Source organism: Crocuta crocuta, unplaced genomic scaffold (assembly GCF_008692635.1).
Source record: "Crocuta crocuta isolate KB4526 unplaced genomic scaffold, BGI_CrCroc_1.0 scaffold15, whole genome shotgun sequence".
Classification (NCBI taxonomy): domain Eukaryota; kingdom Metazoa; phylum Chordata; class Mammalia; order Carnivora; family Hyaenidae; genus Crocuta; species Crocuta crocuta.
The window spans coordinates 2,386,733-2,409,133 of NW_027530508.1; the positions used below are offsets into that span (position 1 = coordinate 2,386,733).

Sequence of the window (22,401 nt, forward strand, 5' to 3'; positions counted from 1 at the left end):
AAAGATAAAGCAGGGATGGGTGGGAAAGGCTACAGTTTTCATCAGGATGGCCAGGGAGTCCTCAGTGGGGAAATGTTATATGAGCTTAAGTCTTGAAGGAAGTGAGGGCATGAGTCGTGCACAGTATCTGGACGACTAGCATTCCAGGCAGAGGCAGCAGCAAATGCAAGCGCGCTAAGGCAGGAACCCGTCCAGCAAGTTAAGAGAAAAGCAAGGACAGTATGGCTTCAGGAGAGCCAAGGGAGAGTGGTGGGAGATGAGGATGGAGACAAAATGGGCCAGGGCGGCGTGGAGGACAGGAAGGAAGGTGAGGAGGAGCATCTAAGGAACGGACTGAAACTAGGAAGGCGACCAAGCATCTCCGAGTTCAGTTNGCGGGAATCGGAGCCATCAGAACCGCCACCATGGTGAGGAGGCGCAGGCCGGAGGCGCGGGGACTTCCGAGTCTGTTGTGGGGTGGGGGCCGCGGCTGATCGGGAGGAGGGCATGGGTTGGCCGTTCATGGCGGTGAAGGCCTGGGCCGCGGCCCCCCCGTCGCGGCAGGGGAGACCCGGACCTTGGCCGTTCGGCAGGGTGGGGGAGGGGAAGGCTGGGAATGAGGAACGGAGGCCTGAGGCGCTCGGTGGTGGCGAGGATAGAACCCCGGCCCTCCACGCCGATGTAGCCACAGTGTTTGGGATCCTGCAGACGAAGTAAACTTTTGTAGAATAAACGGGGTTTCGGAGCAGGCGTTAGAGCCTGCTCTAATGGACTGGGGAAGACCCGGTGAGAGACTCAGACTTGTGAAACGGGGTGAGGGTCTGAGGACTTGTGGCCAAATCTAGAGAGTGCTTGGATCTGGGAGGAGGGATGGGGAGGGCGAACGGGAATGTTTGGGGTGAAAGAATTCAGCTCATTTGCTCTGCGTGTCTGTGTGTTTTGCGTATGTCTGACTTTTCAGGCACTGGAGCTACATAGTGAAATGCTTCCTTCCTTCCCCCAGTTCACTTTGTCGTTGGGGACACAGATGATCTAATCCAGAGTGATAGATAGTTCAGCATTACGTAAAAGTAACGGCGAGGGAGGGGCGGGGCAAGAACGCCCGCCGGAGTAGATGATTCCTGAGCAGAGCCCTTAGGGGTTGTTGGAGGTGTCTTCCCAGTGAAAATGGAAGGGAATGTTATAGTTTAGGAGGACTGCAAGGGCAAGGCAGGAAGGGGAGCACTATTGAAAGTTCCTGGAGTGAGGAGGGAGGAGGAGGATGGGAGGAACTGGCAGGAGCCTGGTTACTAAAGGCTTTACATGCCCCCCAGCCCTGTTGGTGATGAGGTATGCCAGTGAAGGATTTAGCGGGCAAAATGACACAAACTTAATTGTGTTTGGAAAGATCACTCTGTTCTGTAGCTGTTGCATGTTGGGCGAACAGAAAGCAGGGACTCGTTTGCGGGATTGGATGGAAGGGTGGGCACTGGTTTCAGTCTGTCTAGGTTCCGACCCAGCTTCCTGGCTGTGAGATGGGGCTTACTTAACCTCTCCTGGCCTCAGTGGCTGCGTCTGCAAAATAGGAGTAATAACTAGTCCGAATTCTAGAATTAAATGAGATGTGTAGTGCTACAGTGCCTGGCACACAGTAAGCACCCAAGAAGAGTTAGCTGTTACAAGGCAGACGGACCAGTACATGTTGTCATTGAAGTTCAGATCTGTGTGGCTAGACAATGTGCGATGCGATGACAGGCTGGTTAACATGGTCATTTGAGGGCCAGTAGACCACATGACCTGGGTCTCCTAGGTGTCCGTCAAGGTTCTGATCCAAACCTTTGTAGGTTCAAACACCTGTTCTGGCCCAAGCTCAGACGGGAATGGCAAGCACAGTGCCTGGCTCCCCAATGAGTTAGGACTGGCCCACACCAATCAGGCTGACAGGATCTGCAGATGAAATGCCAGGTTGTTTAGGTCTAGAGAGAGATGTAACCGCCAGAGACCTCTGGCAGCTTGCACTGTGAGATCTATTTTGTCTCTTAGCAAAGCTGCATTGGAATCCAGGCTATAAAGTAAAAAAGGTTGTTGGATTAACAAAGATAAGTAAATGCTGTATTCTTGAAGACCATCATGTGTTCAAACTGATCAGCACCCTGACCACTGGCAGGTTTTCCTCTTCAAGGGGGTCTTGGAGGCACACTCACATTTTTGCTTTAGGGCTTTTATGCTCCTTGCCTCCACGCTGATCATCTCCTTTCTGATGACAGATGTCCAGTTGATTAGATCTTTAGTGCCAATCATTCCAGGTCCTCTTTTACTCCGTCTTTTATTTTATTTTCTTTATTTATTTTTAATTTTTTTAAAATGTCTAATTATTTTTGAGAAAGAGACACACAGAGTAGGAGCGGGCAAGGGGTAGAGAGAGACACAGAATCCGAAGCAGGCTCCAGGCTCTGAGCTGTCAGCACAGAGCCCCATGTGGGGCCCGAACTCTTGGACCGCAAGATCATGACCTGAGCTGAAGTCAGATGCTTAACTGAGCCACCCAGGCACCCCTTTACTCAATCTTTTAAATGGGCCGTGAGTGATCAGGGCACTGAAGTCACACACCGATAATCTGCACAGTGGCAGATAGCTAATTCGTTGTGGGGGGGGCAGAGGGATTGGATCAGTTTGGAGATACTTTACACCCTCACCCCTGATACTGACACGGCATAGACGTAGGCAATTGTAATAGGAAAAAGGATTTTTTTTTTAAAAAGATTATTTTAAGGGAAGGGGGTAACCAGGAAGTGGGCAGAAGTTAGGGCTGAGCACAGGGTGATGTGGGAGAATTCCCAGGGAAGGGCTCTGGCTGGAAGACAGAGTTAATACTGAGAAAGATAGCCATGCGGAAAAGAAAGTCACAGCTGAAGGTTTCCGGAAGCGCCGGGGACATGCAGGTCCCAGAGCTGGTCTCATCCTGCTGATTTCTCCTTGCAGACCGTGGGCAAGAGCAGCAAGATGCTGCAGCACATCGACTACAGGATGAGGTGCATCCTGCAAGACGGCCGCATCTTCATTGGCACCTTCAAGGCTTTTGACAAGCACATGAACTTGATCCTCTGTGACTGTGATGAATTCAGGAAGATCAAGTGAGAAGTGGGCCGCGTGGGGGCGGGATTTGAGTTGCGAGGGAAGTGGATCGGGCGGGTGGGCCAAGCGACAGGTGGTTGATGTAGCGGTAGCTGGTTCTTGGCCTGCTCTCCTGTGTTAGAGGGCAGATGTAAACGGGGACATTGGACTCTAAGAGATCTTCCTTAGCCTGGCAAGCCTCACTCTCTAGTTCTAGCTGAGGACGTAAGGAGGGCTGCTAGGCTTTTTTGTTTCTCTGACTGTGTGCCCCTGGGTACTGGGGTAAAGGGCTCTCATGTTCTCCCCACAGGTGTGTAAGGGGGGAGAGCTTGATTTTCTGGCCTCATTGCCTATTTGTAAAGCTGTAGCCTAAAGGGCTCTCCCAATGCAGCCTGGTCTGAAACTGCTTTAAGAAGCCTCTGACCCTCTTCAGGGTAAGTGCTCAGCTTCCCGTGTGGGTTCGGGGCCAGTGATTTTTGTTGGCTTTTAGAGACACAATCAGATACTTCCTACTTTCCTACAATTCTGTATGTGATTGGATGGCTCCCTTGTCTTACGACTCACAGATCTCGAGCTTCTGGCCTGCTAAGAGCTGTGGGCTAACTTTTTGTGCGTATTCCATTCAAGGCATCTTGAGGCCCAAAGAGGTTACATGACTTCCACGGTCAGTCAGCTCTCTTCTGCCGCATGCAGGGGTCCATATGATGTTGTTGGCGGCTGTGAATTCCTTTTGATTCCCCTTGGGGCTGTTTTTTCTTTTTGTGGCAAGAGGTCAAGAACTACAGGGTATCGTGTGATAGGGATGGCTGAGTGCCAGGGACACAGTAGATCAGCGTAGAACTCTTCCAAGGGGTCTTTTCTGTCTTATAGTTTTTTTAATGAAATTACTCTGATAATTTAAAAAATGTCTATTAGAAAATATATTTTAAAAATCCATAAGAGCATATGAGAAAAAATTTAAATATTCAGACGGTTTTTTTTTTAAATAAAAGAATAGTACACATTTTTAGTTAAAAAAAAAAAAAGATAGGCCCAAAAAGAAAAGGAAAACTGCTATTAATTTAACATAAAAAAAATCATTAAGTGGAAAGTTTTAATTTTTTTTTGATTAAAAATTTTTTTTAAGTTTATTTTTGAGAGAGAGAGAGAAAGAGTGATGGGGGGAAGGGCAGGGAGAGAGGGAGAAAGAGAATCCCAAGCAGGCTCTGCAGTGTCAGCATGGAGCCTGATGTGCGGCTCGAACTCCTAAACCGTGAGATCATGACTTGAGCCAAAACCAAGAGTTGGGCACTTAACCAGCTGAGCCCCCCCAGGTGCCCCAGGCAACCTTCTAAGTTTTTAAAAATCTGGGCATTTTGTCCTTTATTTTTAGGATATGGGTTTTGGCTTTTTCTTCCCTCCCCCTGCCCTGTTGATGTTATTTTACTTCCCAGTTTACATTTACAGCTGACCCTCGAACGACCCAGGGGTTGTGGTACAGACCCCACGCAATTGAAAATCCACACGTAACTTTGGATCCCTCCCAGACTGAACTATTAATAGCCTACTGTTGACTAGGAAGCCTTACCAGTAACATACACGTTCGATTAGCATGTAGTTAGCATGTTAACGTGTATTACATGTGCTGCATTCCTACAGTAAAGTAAAAGAAACGTTACTAAAATCATAAGGAAGAGAATGTACATTTACAGCACTGTCTCAGGATTAAAATCCGGGTATTAGTGGCCCCGCATGGCTTCAGCCCAGGTTGTGCCAGGGTCAGCTGTATATTTTGTTCATCCTTTTCTGGCTGTTGCAGTGGGACTTGTTGTTTTCGTGCTTTGAGGACAGAGGTGTAACTTCTGTGAAGTTAGTTATTTTTCCTTTATTCTGCTTCCGAGGCGAGGTGAGGGATGGAGTCAGTCGTTCCGCGGGGCGGACTTGGTAGTGGAAACACTGGGGTTCGGCTGTGGCTGGAGCTGCTGAGGCCGCCTCTTCCCGCGGACGCGGCCTTCAGCTGAGGGGGGACTGGGGTAATGGCAGAGAAGACTGGACTGCGGAAGGGCCTTCACCGCAGTTATGGAGTAACACTTGAGCCCGGGCTGGGCTTTCTTAACCACTGTCCTGTCTCTTGGCCAGTGCATCCTCTTGGTACGGGAATCGACCACCCAGGGGGTTTGGGGTTCAGCCTGGGAAGACTGTCTAGAGGAGCCGCTTTAGAGAAAGCTTTTGTACCCTTAGTTGGGAGAGGCAGTGTAAAAATCGCTGAGGCCCCTAGGCAGGTGAACAGGGGCTTTACCCCCTTTCTAATGCTTGCTTTTTTGTTTCTTTTCCTAAACCCCTCCTCAGGCCAAAGAACTCAAAGCAAGCGGAAAGAGAAGAGAAGCGAGTCCTCGGTCTGGTGCTGCTCCGGGGGGAGAACCTGGTCTCCATGACTGTAGAGGGACCTCCTCCCAAAGATGTAAGTCGGCCTAGGGCTCCTAGAGCTCTGGTGCAAGGCCAGGAGGCCCTGGGGAAGGGAGCCAGGCTCTGCCTTCGCGTCTCTAAGTGCATAATTCGCAGGCACCCTCTGCTTTCTGTCCACCTTTTACAGATAAAAGACTCTCAAAGAGGTCACCCTCTAAGTAGGAAGAAGGGATGGGGAACTAGAATTTGAAGGTTTCCGACTCGAAAGCCCTCCCTTCTTCCTCAGTGGATACACGTAGTGAGTCAGGAGAAAAGGCGCTTAAGGCCATCTGGTCAGTTCTTAACGTGATGGCCGTCTAGCTGGACGGTGAAAAGTCTGACTCCAAACAACAGAGTGTATATATTTTGTAAGGTCGGAGAAAAACAGTTAACATTTATGAAACTCCTGCTGTGCAAAGCACTTCAATATTTTAGCCACTTCTTGTAAGCCATTTTTTGAGATTCCCACTGAATAGGTCAAACAAACTGGGGGTTGGTAACTTGACCGAGGGGTCACAGCCACTGAGTGGTGAAGCTGGTGCTTGATCCCAGGTAAACTTGGTTCCATGAACACCAGCCTGCATTTAGAAATAGACTAGACTTGAGAGCATCTAACCAAGTTTTCTCATTTTCATTTTAAGACATTGTCATCAAAGGAATAATTTTCCTTGTTTTTATTTTTGTCCACATATATAACTTTTTTTTTTTTAAAGCACATAATATGTGTGTAATATTTTGTTCTGCGTTTCCATTTAACCTGGTAAACATTTTTTCTGGTTGCCATACACTTTTTTTTTTTTAAGTTTATTTATTTTGAGAGAGTGGAAAGGGGCACAGAGAGAGGAGGAGAGAGAGAATCCCAAGCAGGTTCCACACTCAGTGCAGAGCCTGACACCGGGCTCAAACTCGTGAACTGTGAGTTCATGACCTAAGCTGAAATCAAGAGTCAGACTCTTAACCGACTGAGCCACTCAGGTACCCCTACTGTATACTTTTTAAAAGGCATGTTAATGACTTAAAAATAGTCTTGTAAGTGAGGACAGAGTAGTTATCCTAGTCATTCCCCCCCCCTTTTTTTCTTTGTTTATTTTTGAGAGGGAGAGAGTGGATCCCCCAGGGCTCAAACTCATGAGCCTTGAGATCATGACCTGAGCCGAGATCACGACCTGAGCAGAAATCAAGAGTCAGATGCTTAACCGACTGAGCCATCCAGGTGCTCCCTAGTCATTTCCTTCTTTTTTGGACTCATACATGGAGTCCAAAGGGAATAGGGAGCCTTTCCAATTAATAAATGTCTGTAGGGGAGTTATTATATTTCTTGGCTAAAGCATAGGTCTGTATTCATAACTCCTGGTATCTATTTCCAGTAGAAGCTGCTACTAAGTCTTCATGACTTAGTAGCAGCCAGTTTTGTTACAACCCCATCATTTACAGGTGAGGAAACAGTCCCAGGACTGTAGGATTACTTGCCCCCTGTCACCCACTGGGTGAGAGTCAGAGCCGGGACCTCATTTCTCTTTGATGCCAGGTCAAGTGCTCTTGTCTACTCTACCCTTTTTATTTTTATTAGTTTTTTAAATTTTTGTAATTTTAACTTTACGGTGTTTTAAAGAGAGTGTGCAAGCAAGCAGGGGAGAGGGGCATTGAGAGGGAGAAAGAGAGAGAATCTTAAGCAGGCTCCACCCTCCCTGCGGAGCCTGACACAGGGCTCCATCCTAGGACCCTGGGATCGTGACCTGAGCTGAAGTCAAGAGTCAGGCGCTCAACCAACTGAGCCCTCAGCTGCTCCTCTGCTGTGCCCTTCTGAGTGGAGCCCTGGCCCTTTGTTGGTTTAATTTTCATAGGAATGCGTGTAAATTGAGTGGTGGTGCATTTTCTCTAGACTTAACTCCACATTCTAGCCTGCTAAGGAGTGACAGTGAGGCATATAATCTTGGGTGGAGAAGGAATGGCATTAACACGTGGGTGCCTAGGCAGTGTTTTTAAGCTGTTTTGATGTCCTGTAAATCTGAGGGGCTCTCTTGGCAATGGTATCAAAGCGTACTGACTCTCTAGGCCCTAAGCATTTTAGCATATTTCTTTGTTTTGTAGACTGGCATTGCCCGAGTGCCACTTGCTGGAGCTGCCGGGGGCCCAGGGATTGGTAGGGCTGCTGGCAGAGGAATCCCAGCCGGTGTCCCAATGCCCCAGGCTCCTGCGGGACTTGCTGGGCCGGTCCGAGGGGTTGGTGGGCCATCGCAACAGGTAAGGAGTTGGGGAGTGCACCAGCTTCTCATGGTTAAAATGAAGGATACGTAGAGGCCCCACAGTTTGGGAAGACTCCAGAAAGACCAACAATCTGACTCCCATGCCATCAGTATTTCATTGTCCTTTGTGCGTAGTCCCAGATTCCAGTGAGAAGGAAAACTTAGCATTGTAAATAAATGTTGATGCTACTGAAGTAGAGAGATGCACAAAAGGTATTTTGGGCAACATTATGGGGGGCAGAATGTTCCACAACACGGGAGATAACGCTCTCTCACAACCTGTTGTCCGTCATACTTGTCATACTTGAAAATGCAGTTGCCTTCTCTCATTTGGAGTGGGCCTCCCTAACTCAGGACTACAAGATGGGACTCAGGCACTCGAGCTTCATCATCTCTGGCAGGGGGTTTCAGAAAGCCTGAAGCCGTGAGCTGCAGCTCAGGGGATTGGGTGTCTGCCCCATCTTCACCAGGTTGGGGGCGGGGGGGCCAGGATGCTGCACTGCATGTACTGTTCTGCCTAACTCTGCTCCCGTGTCTTAGGTGATGACCCCGCAAGGGAGAGGCACGGTAGCTGCCGCTGCTGCCGCCGCCACAGCCAGTATTGCTGGGGCCCCAACCCAGTATCCACCCGGCCGTGGGGGTCCTCCCCCACCCATGGGCCGAGGGGCACCCCCTCCAGGTGAGAAGCCTGTAAGGAGACCCTGCTAATTGGTGGAAGGTGCCTGAGCTGGATTCATGATGAGGCATAACGTTGACTGAAACTGGTGATGAGTTTGCGTAATTAAGCAGGATTACTCTGAGATCCAGCCTGACTGTCGGACCACGGAACTAGCTAGACAGGAGCCAGGGGGAGCCCCACCTCTTTGGCTCAGGGCCCAGAGACTGGGAGGGTGGAATGGTCCATCCTCAGAACTTGACAGTTCTGTTAGGTTTCATGCTACCTTTTCAAGACACTTGAGCTGTGTTCTTGGGGCTTTTCTCTTGTAGGCATGATGGGCCCACCACCTGGCATGAGGCCTCCCATGGGTCCCCCGATGGGGATCCCTCCTGGACGGGGAACTCCGATGGGCATGCCCCCTCCGGGGATGCGGCCCCCTCCCCCGGGGATGCGAGGTAAGTGCCAATAGCAGTGACTTCGACTTCCTTAGAGAGCATGTTGGGATGGGAAATGGAGGGAAGGGTGTATTTTGTCCATACCCTGTGGGCTTTGAGGCCTTCAGCAGAGGGATGTGGCCCCTTAGAGGGCAACTCTGTCCAGAAAGGAAAGAAGGAAGAAGTATTTCTTAAATTGGCCTTCCCTCCCTGTTAGAGCAGCTAGAGCGGTCTACACCAGGGTACTCCTCAGTGTCCACGGGGGTATTCTCAGGGCACTGTGCCATCATGCATTCTGAGAGTCCCTTCCCAGCAGAAATCATGGGGTTGTCCTGTGTCCTTTGGCTTGACAGTGTCTGGTAGTTAAGAGGTTGCTGTACTATTTACTATGTATATCTGTTTAACTCCAGTTTGAGAAATACTGATGGGTTTGCCCTCTCACTTTATAGATAAGGAAATGGGCCCCAAGAGCTTAGTGTCCTGTCTCCTAGGTTGGTGTTCTTTGCACCAAGTCATCGTGGTCTCTGAGATAACCCACAGCCACACTGGTCCCCCCCCATGTCTCTAGTTCAGGTTTTTTGTTGATGGGTTTTATAAGCCTAGGAACCCAGTCTGTCCCAGAGAAGTCCCTAGTTAGCGTCTGTGTTGTACGTGTCCCTCTGATCGCTGGGGAACTGCGGGGTATGGGAGGCTGGGGTGGGGCTGGGGATTTGAGTTGTGGATCAGGCACTGACTAAACTTCTTATTCTTACTTCAGGCCTTCTTTGACCCTTGGCCACAGAATTACGGAAGTAGCTCCACAGAGACGTGGGCCCGATGACCACAGACCCGTTTGTTTGTTACGCCGTTGTTCTCGGAGTCTCATGGGATTGTCTGGTTTCCCTTTCAGGGCCCCCTCCCCCGGGAATGCGCCCACCAAGGCCCTAGGCTCATCTTGGCCCTTCTCAGCTCCCTGCCTGTTTCCCGTAAGGCTGTACATAGTCCTTTTACTTCCTTGTGGCCTGTGAGACTAGTTTATAATAAACTCTTAAGAATATTATAAATGTGTCTGTTTAATTTTAGAAAAGCTTTGTTATATTGGGTAGTTGATAGAGTCAAGAAAGGTTGCCTTGGAAAAGCAAGCCCTAATCTCTGCTGCTTCCCCTATAAAATACTGCACAACACATTCGCAGAGAAGCACAAACCTCTCTCCTACTGAGAGAATTAGCAACATTGAACTACAAGACATTTTCATACATCAGACTGGCAAAAATTAGTTTCTTGAAGGAAATGCTTGTACTGTTGGCGATGGCTGTGAATTGGCAGGTCCTTTTTGGAAGGCACGTGTCTTGATAGCCTCTTGTACATTACTTGAGATTATATTCATTTTTTTATATGATAGGGAGGAGGCAAGTAGTAAAAATGGAAACCAAATCCCATTGGAGGAAGAGCAATTTTGGTGTAACTTTATCCCAGTATCACACGTGCACATAATCTAGGTTGTGGATCTCTGATTTCTTCCACCTCGAGTCTATGTTCACCTGATGGTCACTGAGCAGTACTTAGGACTTCAAGCTTTGAGGTTACAGAAATAAGTGGACACTATTCTTAAGCTACTGTCTTGGGGGAAGACAATTCTGAATGCAAAGGAGACCTTGAAAAAAAAAAGGTGATATGCTGCTAGGGTGTTTGGAATTTCTTCAGGCACGTGAGGGTGGTTCAACATACAAACAATGGAATATGCCACATTCATAGAAAAAGTCCCTGATCATCTCAATAGATGCAGAAGAAACGTTTGACAAAATTCTGAAACTCTTAATGATAAGGACACTTAGCAAATTAGGATAGAAAGGAACTTTGTAAGCGTGATGAGTGGGTTTATTTGAAAAACCTACAGCCAACATGCAAGTGAAAACTACCGAAAGGACTGAGTCAAGGGTGCCCACTTTTAACACTGCTGTTCAACATTGTACTGGAAGTTGTAGCCACAGTGATCAGGTAAGTATACAAAATATACAGACGTTGCAAAAGAGGTAAAACTTAAATGTCCCGTGGAAGGAAACTACTAGAGATGAAGAATTCAGCAAAATTGCGGGGTACAGGATCCCACAGGAATCAATTGAGTATCTATACGCCAACAACAGTCTGAAAAGGAGATTTTTAAGATTCCGTTTGCAGTAGCATCCAAAAGAATAAAATACCCAGGAATCAGTTGAACCAAGGAGGTGAAAGATCTTGAAACATCTTGAAAGAAAGCCTAAAGACACGGAAAGACGTCATGTTCACAGGCTGGAAGACTTAATATTGTGAAAATGACAGTACTCTCTAAAGTGGTCCACAGATTCAAGTGCAATTTCTGTCAAAATTCCAATGGTTTTTCTCTGCTTGTTTCTTTCAGAAACAAGCGGATCCTTGAGTTTCTATGAAGCTATAAGAAAGAAGCTAATTAGCAAAACTGATCTTGAAAATCAGAGTTCATGTCTCACACATCCTGATCGTAAAACCTAGTACGAAGCTTCAGTAATCCAAGCACTGTGGTACTGGCATAAGAATAGACATATAGACCAATGGAATAAAATTGAGAATCCAGAAACAAACCCTCGTGTGTATGGCTCACTGGTCTTTGACGAGAATGCCAATGCAGAACAGTGGAGTTAGACCCCTTCCTCTCTCCATGTGTCACTCATTAACTCAATGGATCCACAATCTATAAGAGCTAAAACTATAAACCTACTGGAAGAAAACAGGTAAATCTTGACTTGGGGGTCTGGTGATTGTTTCTTAGATTTGATATTAAAAGAACAACATCTGTGCATCAAAGGATATTATCAAGAATGTGGAAAGGCAACAGAATGGGAGAAAATATTTGCAAATCCTTGATCTGACTTGGGTTTAATATCCAGACTCTAAGGAACTTTTACAACTCAACAGTAAAAAGGTAAAACAGCCCAACTGAGGGGCCAAGGAATAGACATTTCAAATGAGATCCATTTACAAATGGATAACAGGTGCTTGAGAAAGACGACTAACATCATTGTTTATTAATGAGATACAAGTTAACACCACAATGAGCAACCATTTCATACCCACTAGGATGGCTGTCATGGGAATAAAGGGCTGGAGGTGGGGCGGAATAACCCCCTGCTGGGGAGGACGCAAGGAAACGGACGCTTGTCCTCGGTTGGCAAGAACAAAATGGCGCAGCCAGGGTGGGAAACAGTTTGCCGATCCGTCAAAAAGTTAAACATAGAAATACTATGTGATCCAGCAATTCCACTCCTAAACATACACACAAGAGAAATAAAAATCTGTGTCAACACAGAAACTTGTATGTGAATGTTCATAGTACATTAATCATAATAGCCACAAAGTGGAAACACCTCTACTGTCCATCAGTGGATGAGTGGATAAACAAATTGTGGGCTATTACGTTCAATAAAATGTTATTCGGCCATAAAAGAAATGAAAGTGTTGATACAAACTATTTGGATGAATTTCAAAATTCTGCAAAGAGAAAGAAGCCAGACACAAAAGGTCACATTAGATGATTTCCTTTTATTTGAAATGTCCAAAATAGGTAAGATCACAGATGCAGCAGGTTAGAAGTTACCAGGGCGTAGAGATGGGGCCAAGGGAAATGGGAGATTGATTAGTTAGTGGATATGGGATGTTTCTCCGTGGTGATGAAAAAGGTTTTGAACCTAGAAATAGCTGGCTGCTTATTGCCCAACATAGTGAATACACCTAAACAGTTGGCTTCTAATGGTCGCATTAAAGTGGTTCATTGTATGTTAAGTGAATGTTGCCTGAATTAAAAAAGAAGGAAAAGAGAGCTTCTTTTTTTAATGTTTTATTTATTTCTGAGAGAGAGAGGGACAGCCTGAGCAAGGGAGGAGGGTCAGAGAGAGAGAGGGAGACAGAATCTGAAACAGGCTCCAGGCTCTGAGCTGGCTGTCAGCACAGAGCCCAATGCAGGGCTTGAACCCACAAACTGTGAGATCATGACCTGATCCAAAGTCAGATGCCCAACCGACTGAGCCACCCAGGCACTTCAGGAAAGAGAGTTTCTTTGTGAAGAGTTTACCAACTCTTTTTGTCATGGGTAGGATATTTCAGCAGAGGAAAAGGGCCGGGGAGGTGAACTTGGCAGCAGCTCTTGGCAAAAGAATCGATGGCCCGCTCGGACAGTGTCACAGGAACCTATCTATACCTGGAGCCACAAAAAGTGCAAAGCAGGGCTGAGGCACCCCTTCCATTTGCCTGCGAGACGTGACCCAGAAGGGTTTTGTACTGTTAGCCTGAGCTGGAAGCCATAGACTCTTGTTTTAGCACACAAATAAATACTTTCCTCAACAAAGGAAAAATGTAGAGTCGCGCATTGCCAAGCAATTAGCAAAGTAAAAACACTGGATGCTTAAAACTATTCTTGAAAACCCATAAAACCACTCTTGAAGTATGGTCTACATGGTTCTGCGTACATAACCCTATGCAGAAAAATCCTTAGGAACCGTTTACTAACCAAGGAGAAAGAAAGAAAAAAAGTCTACTGTCAGACAACTGGGCATTCCAACTATTTCCTCTTGAAGATAATTCCTTTGTCTCTGATGGTGAAAGAGGTTTGGGCGGAGGATTGAATGTGCATTTTGACCCGCCTCTAGGCTTTTCTCGGCTCCAGTTTTTGTATCAAGCCTCTTTAACATTAGTTCAGTTAGTAAACTGGTCTGTGGCTTGAGGATTGAATGAGACAACAGAGTAAAAGCATGAGGTTTGCCATGGGTTTACATCCAAATTCTTGGTCAGACCCAGATGCATACTATTCCAGAGTTTATATATTCTGCTGGTTTCTTTTAAGAATATTTAATTGTATACATGTTCATTTAAGAATGACTATAGAAAAAATACTTGGTCCCAACACCCTAAACATTCAATGTAGGCAAACAACCTTTGCCTACAGGATTTTGTGATCTTGGTATATATCCTCAACTTTCTGTATCTTTTAACATCAAAATCATCCTCACATCTTTGCAAACATTACAATGACTTTAGTGTCTCATTAAATGAACACTGAATATACCACAAATAACCAGATCTCTGTGCAGTTGGACATTTAGCTTTTTCACTAACAAATAACGTCATTATCCTATTTGTGCCTAAAGATCATTCTATTTCTTAGGTAAGTCAAAAGGCGTTTCTGAGCCAAAGGTTGCAAATGTCTTCCTTAACTTTATTAAAACCTGAATTGAGTTGCCCTGTTCCACAACACACAACTACACTTTTCACAATTCAGAATTGATAATCGTCATTAAGAAGAAATCCACTCCTAGTTTGACAGCTGAAAATGATATATCATTGTTATATCATTGTGTTCTTTTTATTTCCAACGGGGAGGGTTTCTTTTTATTTATTTATTTTCAAAGCGGTAGGATTCATTTCTTTCTTTTTTTTTCTTTCTTTTTTTCTCTCCTTCCTTCCTTCCTTCCTTCCTTCCTTCCTTCCTTCCTTCCTTCCTTCCTTCCTTCCTTTCTTTCTTTCTTTCTTTCTTTCTTTCTTTCTTTCTTTCTTTCTTTCTTTCTTTCTTTCTTTCGAGTGCAGTGCGGGAGAGAAGCAGAAGGGGAGAGAGAGAATCTCAAGCAGTTTCCATGCTTAGCTTAGAGCCCCATGAGGGGCTGGATCCCATGACCCCGGAGTCATGACCTGAGCCGAAATCAAGTCGTACAGTCAACCAGCCAAGCCACCCAGCCGCCCCTTGTTTTTACTGTTAAGTTATCAATTTCCTCTTTTGTGTCTGTCTTTAAGAAAAACTTTTGGGACACACGTTTTCCTGTTATTACATAAGTTCTAATAATGATGACGGATGTATAGAACCTGAGCATTCTTATTTTGGGAATTCATATTAGTTTTTCATGACTACAACCAGGCAGTAATGAATACTGCGTGTAGAAATACTTTTTCTTTGTATTTTCTAAGTTTTTAGGAGAGATGTTTATGATCAAAGGCAGGCACTAGAAGGAAGGAAGCTCTCATTTACTGAATGGGGTGTACAGATATACACTATCTCTGGAGAAACTGCATACTGTGCTCAGGCAGTTAGGTTGCCTGTGGGTAAAGCAATATAGTTCCAGGGAAACAGGCATGGAAGGAATTCCCACTGTATACTATTTAGAACATTTAAACTATGAGCCATGTGAGCGCCTTCCCTAGTTAAAAAAATTCAGTACATTTAAAAAGTTAAAAATGGTGAATAATGAATGTACTTAAAAACAAATCCACCAGGAGGCAGCATTGCTCCGTCAGGAGGGAGGGAGCCTCCAGTGTATGAGCTCAGTCTTGCACCTGGGCTGGGATTGTGGGTTGATTTTTTTCTTCCTCATTTTCTGTATTGTTCTAATTTTCTACAACGGCTCATACAGAAATAAAATACACTTTATTTAAGGAAAGAAGGAAGTGTCAAGCCCTGCCCCTCTTTGGCTGTGGGCCATGCCTCTGTATATGTGTATAAATTCCTAAAAGTAGAATTACTGAAGAAGAGAATGGATACGTTTAAAATGTTGCTAGATAGGGGCGCCTGGGTGGCTTAGTTGGCTAAGCGTCCAACTTTAGCTCAGGTCATGATCTTGCAATTTGCGGGTTCTAGCCCCGCTTTGGGCTCTGTGCTGACAGCTCGGAGCCTGGAGCCTGCCTCGGATTCTGTGTCTCCCTCTCTCCCTGCCCCTGCCCCACTTGCATGCTCTCTCTTTCTCTTTCTCTCTATCAAAAATAAATAAATATAAAAAAGTAAAAAAAAAGTGTTGATAGATATACCAAATAAATAACCCTCCAATTGTATTATCTTGCACCGTTTAAAACAGTGTAGGCAGGTGCCTGTTTCTCACATCTTTGCCAACTCAGCATGTTGTTACATTGTTAGGACTTGTTCAATCTGATAAGTTAAAAAACACTTCTTGTTTTAATTAGTAAATATTTAGTTATAAGGAAGAATAGTGATGTTTTCATATATTTAAAAGCAATTTATGATTTTTTTTTTGTAAGCAACTTCCCCTACTCTAATGGGGGCAGGAAATTCTCCATGTTGTTTCCCATGGTTTTGTGCACTCAAAACATGTTGTTGAATGAATGAATGATAAATAACTTTTCTAGGCTCTGGTTTCCTCATTTATAAAGCGCCAGTGTTGGTTTGTTGGGGGGATTGATACCCCCATCCAAATTTGATGGGCTAGCTGGGACTGATGACCCTACACATGCATCAAGGGGGTATGAAAAATTTTATTGTTGACATAAAGTGGCTTTTGGGGCAGAGCAGGCAGGCTCCTAAACAGGTCCGAAAATAGCTTGGGAGAGCAAGGAGAGGTGACTGGCCTGTTTTATTGTGCTTATGGGGTGGGGCTATGGTGAAGGTGCCTTGAGAGGGACCACAGGTGCCAAAGGAGGGAGCCCACAGGCTTTCTCATGGGCTTGAAAGCTGCCAGCAGCGAAATATAAAAAAATAAAGTGGACCTTGTATTACAGGGTGATAGAGCAGTGCCTCCCTGAGGATTAGATGACGTTATATACATAATAAGATTAGCGCAAAGGAAGTCGGTAAATACTTGTCATTCTTATTGTTCTTGAGTCTTCAATTCTAACTTTGTAAAGGGACTTTTTTCTTTTTTTATTTAAAAAAAAATTTAATGTTTTATTTATTTCTGAGAGACAGACAGCATGAGCAGGGGAGGGTCAGAGAGAGAGAGAGGGAGACACAGAATCTGAAACAGGCTCCAGGCCTGAGCTAGCTGTCAGTCAGCACAAAGCCTGACTCAGGGCTCAAACCCATGAACCATGAGATCATGACCTGAGCCGAAGTTGGACACTTAACTGACTGAGCCACCCAGGAGCCCCAAGGGACTTTTTTCTTTTGAAGATAACCCTAGAATATTTTTTTTTTTGCCAGGAGTGGGACCTATAGTTACAGGGTTTGGCTACTCTCATTATGATGTGGCTTGTTTGTTTCATCTTGGTGGATTAGCCACAGTACTTTGCATGAAGTCAAAGAAAAGACATGCTCATTTCCAGAATGCTTCGTATCGAGGGCCTTGCATAGTGCTGGGTGCCTCCCATGTGTTATGTCAGGAAATGCTTGTTGACATGAAGGAGAGAGAATACCCCTGGGGTGTGGGGTGGGGAGGCTGGCTCATAAAGCTGGACATATGCGTGTTCTATGATCCAGCGTTTCCACTCCGAGATGTGTACCCAACAGAAATGCTGGCATATGCTCACAAAAAGAAATATACAAGAGCGTATATAGATAGCAACCCTGTTCATACACAATAGCCCAAACTGGAAACCACCTAAAATATCCATCAACAGTAAAATGGATAAATTGTGGTATACAGCTTGAAAGACATGAAAGATAAATTGTAGTATGCCCACACCATGCAATACTGCACATCAAAGAATATGACAGATCTACAACAACTCACAGCACTATGGATGAATCCTCTATATAAAATGTTGAGGGACAGAAGTCAAGGCCAGAGAAAAGATACATATGTGCAATTCCATCCCTACAAAGCACAAATGCTAATTTTTGCTTCTACAATTTAGGATTATGGTGACTCCGGGAGGGGCACAAAGGGAGCCTCTAGGGTGCTAGTAATATTCTATTTCTTGATCCTGGTACAGTGCGTTCAGTTTGTGAAAATGCAGCAAGCTGCACACTTTTGATAGAAATACATTTTTGTATGCATGTTAAGCCCCTATAAAAATTAAAATGAAATTTTCATTGGGCGAAAATGTAGAAGGAAGCTTCCCATTATGCTAACTGTGGTAGTATCTGAGTGATGAGACTCTGGCTGGTATTTTCCCTACTCTTTCTGTTTCTAATTTACTACAGGCATTAATTAATTAATTAATTAATTCAATAAGTATTTACTGCATACCTGCTATATACTAGGCACTGTTCTATTCAACTCTGCTGGGTCTAAGAATGAACAAAAATAGGAAAATTCTCTGCACTTGAACTTACATTCTCCAAGAGGGAAATGGACAGTAAATAATAAACATGTAAATAAATGATGTCAGATGGTAACAATTGCTATGGAGAAAAGCAAATCAGAAAGAGAGATGCAAAGTGCTGTGAACATGGTACTATTTAATTAGGGTGGTCCCAGACAGTCCTACTGATAAAGAGCAGTGGGAGCAGAAACCTGTTAGAATAAGGGAGCAAACCTGGTAGGTGTGTTGGGGATGGACACAAAGGATTCCAGGTGGGTGGTACAGCGACTGCAAAGGCACTGAGGTGGGAGCGCTCTTTATTTTTCAGAAAACGCCAAGAAGGTCACAGCACCCGGTACAAATTTATTGCATGTCACCTCGAAGCCCACCTTTTGTCAGCGGGCGCGATGTTACAGCTTGCCAATAGAGGGCGCCAGAGAGACACCGCAGGATGGGAGGGAGGGCTTGCTTCGCCGCTTCTGGGGTGCTCTCAGCGGGCTTCTGCAGCTCCCCCTACTTCCCCAGGGCCGGCTGCCACAGCCCAGGGCGGCCTCGGCAGCACCAGGCTTCTGTAGGGAAGATGGCTTTGTTAGCACCGGCGCCTGCGATGCACTGGCCATCAGCACCCCATGACCAGCAGCCTCACCTGGGAACCTGTCTTAGGCGGTTTTGTAAGAGCGTTTTGAGGGAGATACCCCATCATGAATGGCTCTGCCTTGCATCCAGAGAGGGCAGATTTCCAGCGACTTCCACTCGTGAAGCCCCACAGGGACTTCTCTGTCAATGTGGAGCCATAGCGTGTTCTCTCCAGCACACGAGATCGTGACCTTGTTGGGGATGGGTGCAAGTGGGCTCTTCCTGAGGCTCTCTCCGCCCTAGGGCTAGCAGCAGCTTGTTAACTATGAAATTCCTAAATTCTTTGGAGGGCTCTTTGTTTCTCATTAGCCAATCCCCAGTTCCTCCACCCCTTGTTATAGTCAATAATTCTTTAAAAAAATTAAAAAAAAAATTTTTTTTAAATGTTTTATTTATTTCTAGGAGAGAGAGAGAGACAGCGTGAGCAGGGGAGGGTCAGAGAGAGAGGGAGACACAGAATCTGAAGCCGACTCCAGGCTCCAAGCTGTTAGCACAGAGCCCGACGCGGGGCTCGAACCCACGAACCGCGAGATCGTGACCTGAGCGAAAGTCGGACGCTTAACCGACTAAGCCACCCAGGAGCCCCTAAAAATTTTTTTAAAAAATGTTTATTTGTTTTTGAGAGAGCACGAGAGAGAGACCGAGCATGAAGGTAGAGGGGCAGAGAGAGAGGGAGACACAGAATCTGAAGCCGACTCCAGGCTCCAAGCTGTTAGCACAGAGCCCGACGCAGGGCTCCAACCCACAGACAATGAGATTGTGACCTGAGCTGAAGTCGGACTCTTAACTGACTGAGCCACCTACACCTCTCAGTCATTAATTCTTTATAGTATATGGATTACAGCATCTAGAGGAGTAAAAGTACGAGAATGATAGGAAAAGCCAGACAGGACCTTGCTTTCACCCTGCGTGAGATGGGGCGCCTGTGGAGGGGGTATGGGCAAAGGGATGACATGATGTGACTTATATTTGGAAGGCTCCCCCAGTGACCTTCAGGAGGAAGGAGAGAAGGGGAGCAGGAGCAGCGGCAGATAAGCCAGCGGGAGGCTATAGTAATATTCTAAGCAAAAAATGGTCATGGCTGGGATCTGAGTAGGCTTGGCGGTGGTGCCCAGAGGCATATGAATTAATTCCAGGCATCTTTTGAAGGTGGAGCGGACAGGATTTGCACTGGATGTCATGAGATGAGAAAAAAACAGGCATAAAGAACAATCCCCAGGTTTTTTGACCTGAAGAGCTGTAAGGAGGGAATTCCCATCTACAGTGGGAGGCAACAGGAATCTGGGATTCAGTTTTGGATATGTTAAATTAGACACAATACATTGAGAAGCATTTATTTAAGAAAGTCTACCAAATGTCGGTAAGACCAAAGGGAATCCATGGCATTTTAGCTCAGAGCAAACTATCAGGCGAGGCCAACGTCCCAACCTAAGGTCTCCATGCTGGTTGGGGCAAGCACTAGTGGGTGGACCAGCCAGACACGAGCCAGACGGCTCAGAGCCTGGAAACTGCTTCGGATTCTGTGTCTCCCTCTCTCTCTGCCGCTCCCCTGTTCGTGCTCTGTCTCTCTCAAAACTAAATTAACATTTAAAAAATTAGGAAAGGGGCGCCTGGGTGGCTTAGTCGGTTAGGCGTCCGACTTTCGCTTAGGTCATGATCTCGCGGTTCGTGGGTTCGAGCCCCGCGTCGGGCTCTGTGCTGACTGCCAGCTCAGAGCCTGGAGCCTGTTTCAGTCTGTGATTCCCTCTCTCTCTGACCCTCCCCTGCTCACGCTGTCTCTCTCTCTCTCCTAGAAATAAATAAAAAATAAAAAAATAAAAATAAAATAAAATAAATAAAAAATTAGGAAAAAAAAGAAATTTAACAATGAATATCTGGGAAAGAGGCAGCTGGAGTGGGTCTTGATAAGATCCTACTTAAAGCCCTGGTAGTCTGGAAGGCGGAGTTCAGACCCAAGGCTGTGAGCACCTAAAGAGAGATCAGAGGACACACCAGCCAGCTATTACCAGCTATTCCTTGCCGGTTGAATGTAAGGTGTTGTAAACACAGAACTTAAAAGATGGGGCCCACTTGTAAACTGCCTGAACTTTGCATTCCTGAAACCACCCACAGATTCATGAGCAGAGGCTAGAAACCTTACTGGGCTTGAGGTGCTTCACGAGCTCTTGACTAATCATCTGCTGACCCAGGGATGACCTCTGGGAAGTCAGACTTAAAAACAAGGATAAAAAAAAATCAACCCAAACTCTAAGTAGAGAGATCAGTCACCACACAATGCAACGGAAATAGAATTCATAGAAGTAATCCAGGCACACAAATTGAGGACACAAAGAACAAACAGCGGTAGCAATTGCCTTTCCTGGGGAGGGATCAGAATTCATCTGGAGCATTATCTGATGCAAAATGGCTAGTCTTCCATAAAAACTAGAAGACATGCAACACACACACACACACACACACACACACACACACACACAGGTTAGGAAGGTGCAACCTCCCTTCTTTTCCTCGGGAAAAAAACCCCACCAAAACCCAAAAAAACCCAGTTAATACACACAATCTCTGAGCAAAGACTTCAAAGCAGCTCTTATGAATTCACTGGGACCCCCTGCCCAACAACCACAGAACACAATCTTTTTTTGTTAAGTTTATTTATTTTGAGAGAGAGATGGAGGGACAGAGAGAGAGGGAGAGAGGGAGAGAGAGAGAGAGAGAGAGAGGGAGAGAATCCGAAGGAGGCTCTGTGCTATCCTCGCACAGCCTGATGAGGGGCTCGAACCCACAAACTGTGAGATCATGGCCTGAGCCGAAACCAAGAGTGGGACACTTAACTGACTGAGCCACCCAGGTGCCCCCAGAATATGCCCTCTTCTCAAGCACACGATAACATTCTTTTTTTTTTTTTNCCCAGGCGCCCCTCAAGCACACGATAACATTCTTGAGAGTGGATGATATGCTACACAATACAACGAACCTCTATCAATTAATTTTTTTAATTAAACTTTTTATTTTGAGATAATAATTCACATGCAGCCGTAAGAAACTATGAAGAAAGATCCCATGGACTCTTTAGCCCATGTGCGCCAATGGTAACATCCTGCAAGACTATAGTACGGTATCCCGACCAGGCCACTGACCGTGACAGAGTTCAGAGAGTCCACATTCGAATCATCGTGAGGAAGCCTGTGCTGTGCTTGTACAGCCACACTGACTCTCTCTCACCCTCAGTGCTCCTTAACCTCAGCCAACCACTAATCATCTCTCCCTTTCTAGAATTTTGTCGTTCCCAGCATGTTATAGAAATGGATGCCTATACTATGTCACCTGTCAGAACTGGCTTTTTTTTTTTTTTTAACTTGGCATAATTCTATGGGAATTGGGCAGGTGTCCATAGTCCATTCCCCCCCTTTTTTTACAAATATAATTTACTGTCAAATTGGCTTACATACAACCCCCAGTGCTCATCCCAACAAGTGCCTTCCTCGATGCCCATCACCCATTTTTCTTTCTCTCCCCTCCGCCCCCCATCCACCCTCAGTTTGTTCTCTATATTTAAGAGTCTCTTGTGGTTTCCATCCCTTTTTATCTCTGAGTAGCATTTCATGCTATGGGTGGACCACTGTTTTCTTGTTTTTGTTTTCAAAGTTTGTTTATTTATTTATTTATAGACAGAGAGAGAGAGACCCAAGCAGGCTCCACACTGTCAGTGTAGAGCCTGACGTAGGGCTTGAACTCACAAACCGTGAGATCATGACCTGAGCCGAAGTCAAGAGTTGAATGCTTAACCAACTGAGCCACCCAGGCTCCCCAACTGTTGAATTACTTAGCAATGAAAGGACATCTAGGTTGTTTCCAGTTTGGGGCAGCTACAAATAAAGCTGCTAAACATCCATGCCCAGGTGCACACAAGTGTCACTTCCTGGAATAAATGCCCAGGAGTGCGATTGCTTGCTTGTATCTTAGTGGCATGTTTCTCCCTCCC

At 45.7% G+C, this 22,401-nt stretch overlaps 1 protein-coding gene across 1 annotated transcript; it reads left to right on the forward strand.

The window, feature by feature from the left end:
• Positions 1-378: 378 nt before the first annotated feature.
• Positions 379-9,877, forward strand: SNRPB (small nuclear ribonucleoprotein polypeptides B and B1). Its single transcript, XM_077766986.1, has 7 exons — positions 379-407; positions 2,941-3,092; positions 5,401-5,512; positions 7,588-7,740; positions 8,283-8,421; positions 8,730-8,855; positions 9,592-9,877. The coding sequence occupies exons 1-7, from the start codon at positions 405-407 to the stop codon at positions 9,600-9,602; spliced, it is 696 nt and encodes a 231-aa protein (XP_077623112.1). The 5' UTR covers positions 379-404; the 3' UTR covers positions 9,603-9,877.
• Positions 9,878-22,401: the final 12,524 nt, after the last annotated feature.